Source organism: Vitis riparia, chromosome 18, assembly GCF_004353265.1.
Source record: "Vitis riparia cultivar Riparia Gloire de Montpellier isolate 1030 chromosome 18, EGFV_Vit.rip_1.0, whole genome shotgun sequence".
NCBI classification, from domain to species: Eukaryota; Viridiplantae; Streptophyta; class Magnoliopsida; order Vitales; family Vitaceae; genus Vitis; species Vitis riparia.
In genome coordinates this window covers 7,018,808-7,025,023 of record NC_048448.1, presented here as the reverse complement: position 1 = coordinate 7,025,023, position 6,216 = coordinate 7,018,808, and the positions used below count along the sequence as shown (strand labels likewise).

The following is a 6,216-nucleotide window of genomic DNA, read 5'->3' as shown; positions in this document are numbered from 1 at the left end:
TGCACAGTGAGAATAGGTTTTTGGAATGGGAGGGTGGAAATGGAAGTGTGGAACCAAGTTTAGCAGTATTTAAGTTGAAAGGAAAAAAGAAAACATTGGTTGCAAATTAGATCCTTGAGTTGCAGGGCGGTACAGAAGGTGTACTGTATGAAGTGACTGGATGGGCAGTAGTCCTGCCCGTCAAATCTATCCAAAACCCTTGTGAATGTAAAAAATAAGAATAAAAATAAGGATGAAAAACAAAAACTAATGAGAAAAGAAAAAGTTGCCCCGTTGTTGTTTATCTGACTACATTCGCCTCATTGGTCATTACATAGCCATTAGATAGAAGTGACTAGTGGAGAGAGAAACTTGGAAATAATTCCTGGGTTTTTCGGGTGATTTGAGAAGTAGGGCTGGTTTTTGTGTGGTTGGAGAAGCTACCACAATTTTGTTCTCATATTGTTTCACTGGGATTTTGGGAGGGTTTAAGGGCTTGAGAAAAAGGCAGGAGAGTAGGAGGCGAGGAGAAAAGCAAAAGACGTGGTCTTTCTCAAATACACAGATCCCTATGGAATGCTGGGGTGCTCCCCAGCATTGCTTGCTGGAATTCATTCTTTTTGTTTAGTTTAAAGGGACCTGTTTTGTTCTCTTTGGAGAGAGAGAAGAGAGAGAAGAGAGAGGGTGTGGGGGAGTGCATAGATTCAAGAGTTTGGGCTGGTAGATATATTTCTTCTATAAGCTCTGCAGCTAGACAACAAAAAACCAAGTTTTCAGATGGAGAGATGCAAGAGATTTTGAAATGATTAGTTTATTTTCTCCCCAATGATTGAGTTGCCTTGCACCCGGAGATACTGCTGAGAATATTTCAACTAAGAAAAGGAGGAAGATGAAGTCTATGAATGATAATAACAATGGCAGCAATAATAACTGGTTGGGTTTCTCGCTTTCGCCACATATGAAAATGGAGGTTGCTTCAGACCCTCAGTACCATCATCAAACCCAGCCTGCTGCTGCCGCTGTTTCCAGTGCTGTCCCAACAGGTTTCTTTCTCTCTCCTCATCTCAACAGCTCCGCAATCTACTATGGTGTTGGAGAAAATGGCGCTTTTCACTCACACTTGTCCGTAATGCCACTCAAGTCTGATGGGTCTCTTTGTATCATGGAGGCTCTCAGTAGATCACAGCAAGAAGGTCTGTTTCTCCTTTCCATGTTTCTGTTGTGGGCCTTGAGATTTTGTTCTTCAAATCTCTACTAACTTATTTGTGCTCCTATTGTTGTGTTGTTGCCGTGTGAGCAGGGATGGTGCCAACCTCATCACCAAAACTGGAGGACTTCTTAGGTAGTGCAACCATGGCAACCCATCAGTACGGGGGCCATGAAAGAGAAGCAATGGCTCTCAGCTTAGACAGCATGTATTATCACCAAAATGCGGAACCTGAAACCAGTAGGCAACATTCTCTAAACCTTCTTCAGGAATCCTTTAGGCAACAAGGTCAGCAACAAATTCCAGTTCAACACCACCCATATTTCACTGGACTTGCCTGCAATGGGATTTACCAGAGCCCATTAGAAGAAGAAACAAAGGAAACCCAACTTGCAGATTGTCATACCCAGATCCCTCCTATGGGGGAGGATGGAATGCCTTGCCTGAAAAACTGGGTTGCAAGGCACTACTCGACTCACCATGCACTAGAGCAGCAGATGAACAACAGCATCGTTGATGACGGAGGAGCTCCTGGGTCTATTGGAGCTATGGGTTGTGGGGATTTACAGTCTCTCAGCTTGTCCATGAGCCCCGGTTCTCAGTCAAGCTGTGTGACAGCTCCAAGACAGATCTCGCCTACCGGAGCTGAGTGTGTGGCCATAGAAACAAAGAAAAGGGGGTCCGGAAAAGTTGCACAAAAGCAACCAGTTCATAGGAAGTCCATTGACACATTTGGGCAGAGGACTTCACAATATAGAGGAGTTACAAGGTTAGTTCATATTCTTTTCCTTCATCTTTGGTCTTATCTATAATGTTTTTTGAATTGAGTTTGTTTTCTAGTTTATTTGAGGTCTCCCTGCAGGTGTATTGTATCACTGTTTTCTCTATTATATTGTCCTCGCCTTTTCTGCTGGAAATATTGTAGGTTTGGTTTTCCAAGTAAACATTGTCAATTTATTTCCCCAGGCATAGATGGACTGGTAGATATGAAGCCCATCTTTGGGATAATAGTTGCAAGAAGGAGGGGCAGACTAGGAAAGGAAGACAAGGTTAGTCAAGAAAAACAAAACCCACTTACAGCATGCATTTGGAAGTAATCCTTTTTTACTACAGTACTCAGCCCCTTTATGTTGATGTTCTGACTTACACTATTACTCCTTGTCATGTTCATGGTTATTGGGGATGCCATTCCAATCACTTGATGCAATTGCAGTTTATCTGGGTAAGCCCCCTTTTCTTTTTGGTCGAAATGAAGAAAGCATGTATGAGTATATTCTGTTCGTGTTTATATTTAATTGATTCTACCCATGTCTTTCAGGGGGGTATGATATGGAAGAGAAAGCTGCAAGAGCTTACGATCTGGCGGCCCTCAAATACTGGGGACCTTCTACTCATATCAACTTCCCGGTATGATTCAACACTGGATTAATCTCTCAATCCATTGGTGCCTTAAATTATTAAAACGCAATTCTTCTGCTCTTTGGACAGTTAGAAAATTACCAAGAAGAACTCGAAGAAATGAAGAACATGAGCCGCCAGGAATATGTTGCTCATCTGAGAAGGTAAAGTTTTGAGCTTAATATTTCTTAAAATTGTGTGAATGCTTTCCAATTTTAAAGGGCAGATCTCATTTGTTATTGGGTATTCAGGAAAAGCAGTGGATTCTCAAGAGGGGCTTCAATGTATAGAGGAGTGACAAGGTTTTATTCTTATATAACTTCTTTTTTCTCCTAGCACGCCATTGTTCAAACATTAAAGTTGGCCCCTTAAAATTCTTTTTTTGTTTGTTTTTTTTTTTTTTAAAATACAGGCATCATCAACATGGAAGATGGCAGGCTCGGATTGGGAGGGTTGCTGGAAACAAGGACCTTTATCTCGGGACATTCAGTAAGTTCATTTAAAGTTGTAATTTGTAGTTACTGTTTTAACTTCTTATGCTTATTAATCATCCCAGAATGGAAGGATGACCAAGCCATTTGTGTGTCAAAGGAACCTTTAAAGGACTTGCTATGCGACTCTGCTCCCATGTTTCTTTTTTCAGTGGCTTGCGATGCTTTTGTAAGGCTGACATTTGCTACTTTGAGACTCTGCGTAACTGATTTTCAGTAGCACTGAACTTTTTTAAGGCTGTTTTCCCAGATGAGATAATGGGGGAATGAAAGTATTTCTTTACTAAAATGCTTGATTAAAAAAGCTAAACCTTTTAGGATCTGTAGTGTTTTTCATTAGGTTCTAGAGACCGTACGCTCGCATATGCATAAAGTCCATATTGAATTGAATTTTCAGGTACCCAAGAGGAAGCAGCTGAAGCTTATGATGTTGCTGCTATTAAGTTCCGAGGGGTAAATGCAGTCACCAACTTTGATATTACACGATATGATGTGGAAAGAATCACAGCCAGCAATACTTTGATTGCTGGAGAGCTTGCAAAGCGAAGCAAAGGGAAAGAACCAAGCCGGGAGGCCATTGATTACAACCCACCTCAGAACAGTGGAGAGGCTATTCAATCTGAAAGTAACAATGGGAATGGTACAGACTGGAAGATGGCTCTATACCAGTCCCCCCAGCAGCAGCCAAGTAGTTGTGTGGAATCACTTGAACAGAAACCAATGAGCATTGGAGGGTACAGGACCACCTCTTTTTCAATGGCATTGCAAGATCTTATTGGGATTGATTCAGTGAACACAAGCCAGCCCATTGGGGATGAATCGACCAAACTAGGGACGCACTTTTCCAATCCATCGTCCTTGGTGACCAGCTTGAGCAGCTCAAGAGAAGCTAGCCCAGATAAAACTGGCCCTGCAATGCTGTTTGCAAAGCCTCCATTAGCATCAAAATTGATGGGGCCTGCAAGCGCACTCAGTTCATGGATCCCAACATCCCAGCTGAGGCCTGCTGCAGTTTCCATGGCTCACTTGCCCCTTTTTGCTGCTTGGAATGATACCTAAAGCTTCATTGTAATAAACATGTAAAGTTTTGCATGGACAAGGGGGAAAGAAAATCGTGGTGTTGAGGGGTGGAAGGGGGGGATTGGTAAAAAGAAATTTACTTTAGTTTTCTCTTTCCTATGGTATTAGTGAATGAAAAAGACAAGGGTAGGGGCCAGTAATCTGTCTGTAACCAAAGTGTTAGCAACTTTTTCAGACTCAACCTTTTGGCTCATATTGGAATGAAGATTTTGCAAAATGGAGGGATGGGTTTAGAGGGACTAATGATTAAATTCTATGGAATGATGTTGGCAATATAGAAGTGGCCCTCACATTAATTGAATCCGCTTTTCTGCTTTTCTAGGTCCTGTTTAAGTACAAAACCCAGCTCAGTGTTGCCCAATAATGCAAAAGGTTCATGCTTTGACCACACCAGCAAAATCTCATTTGAAACCCCAATCTGTTATCTACATTCTACTCTGCATCATCATTACCATTCCTCCTTTCTTATCTCAGCTTTCTCCAAAGCTAGTGGACATTCCCCCTCATTATTCTTAAAGGGTGAGAGATATCTCGAAAGGAAAGCTTTTGTTGGTTTATTTTAGGATTTAATGGCCATGATTAGTTGAGACTGTCTGCTGTTTTTGTAAGCCCTTTATTCTTAAAAAACATCTAAATCCTTACTGCTTTTCTTTATACTCCCCTTGCTGTAAGCCAACGAGATTTCTGGACCTAAAAGCAATTCCATGTCCTGGTGTGGAGTGCATGAACCGGTTGATTCGTCCCACGTGTGTACCAACTCCATTCTTGCTCACGTGTGAACTCAATTGCAATCTTGACCATTGTGGAGATTTAATGATGAGACAACAACAACGAGGAAATGGTGCCGGAAAAGCTGGAAAATCCAACCCAATAGAAGTCACCAATTGCCTCTTTGCTTCCATCATCTTTACCCAAAGTCCAAATTAACACAAAAAGATGCTAGATTTCCACTCCATTCTCATGCAACATATTTGGTAGATCACTGGCCTCTTTCAACTGCGTTAATTTTCCTGTGCCAAGCTCCCAAAAGGCAAAGGCCTCCTTGTATACACATCTAAAAGTACCCTCATTTGCAATGTTCATATCACTTTGTGGTCAAAGTGTCGGCCATGAGATGCTCTCCTGATAGGAATGATCATGAAGAATCCATTGGTGTCGAAGAAAATGGCCCTTCGTTGATTGGGGAAATAAAAAAGACAAGTATATACACAACATCTAAGGGACAAATCTCCGACTTTAATACAATCGACAAAAGGCCACAGTCCTGGATTTGAAGGTCAAAAAGTTGGCAACTCATGCGGACAAGATTGAAAAGTAAAATTGATACGCTTCATTTATAACATAAAGTTGAGAAAACTGCGATCGAAATTCTCCATACTCAATGAGTTTAGTCAAAAACTATAATTACATGTTGTCCATTGGTTCGATAAGACCCAAAATTAAAGAGAGAGAGAGAGGAAAAAAAAAAAAGTTGGTGAAAGGCAGCCTTGGAAAAGGAATGAGTCTATCTTAGTTGCACACGAGCTGTACTGAAGCAACTAGCAATAATTCGGATTCCAAACAATAAAATGTCTCTAAGATTATATGCATCCAATTAGTGCGACATTAAGGAAATATGGCATCATTAGCCGCACATGGCACAACCATGTGAACTCTTGTTTTAAGAATGTTATGTGGTATGTGGATAATCCTTCCATAACTTCAAAATTTCCACCTGGTTTATATGACATTTATTTTCTTCACATTTTGCTTGAGGTTTGCGTTTGCTTGACACAGTGACAAAGACACGTAGAGAGACCCCCCAGTGGGGTTCCATTATTCTTATTATTATTTAACATTTTAACCCCGAAAACAAGGCTCTACAGACGTCATTATCATTGTGGTAGGACTAGGAAGGTGTGAACATGGTTGTGGGCTTTGCAGGGAATGCATGCACGCTGTGGAGATACCTTGCTTACTGTAAGTGATAAACAGATAACAAGGCAATGTGCTTGCGTTGAACATGTCATACCAGTACTGCAGCTGGTAACAACGGAAAAGTTAAAAATGCAGGGGGAGTGA

General features: G+C 41.2%; 1 protein-coding gene across 1 annotated transcript; it reads left to right on the top strand.

Annotated features, from left to right (window-relative positions):
• Positions 1-305: 305 nt before the first annotated feature.
• LOC117907323 (AP2-like ethylene-responsive transcription factor ANT) lies at positions 306-4,469 on the top strand. The gene is made up of 9 exons (XM_034820829.1): positions 306-1,172; positions 1,280-1,955; positions 2,153-2,235; positions 2,400-2,408; positions 2,505-2,593; positions 2,675-2,748; positions 2,836-2,886; positions 2,997-3,073; positions 3,473-4,469. Exons 1-9 carry the CDS (start codon positions 869-871, stop codon positions 4,132-4,134), a joined length of 2,025 nt encoding a protein of 674 aa, XP_034676720.1. The 5' UTR covers positions 306-868; the 3' UTR covers positions 4,135-4,469.
• Positions 4,470-6,216: the final 1,747 nt, after the last annotated feature.

Coding starts and splice junctions, on each gene's coding strand:
- LOC117907323 (XM_034820829.1), top strand. CDS start 869: ATGAAGTCTATGAATGATAATAACAATGGCAGCAATAATAACTGGTTG. Junction 1,173..1,279: donor CAGTAGATCACAGCAAGAAG/GTCTGTTTCTCC, acceptor CCGTGTGAGCAG/GGATGGTGCCAACCTCATCA. Junction 2,594..2,674: donor CTACTCATATCAACTTCCCG/GTATGATTCAAC, acceptor CTCTTTGGACAG/TTAGAAAATTACCAAGAAGA.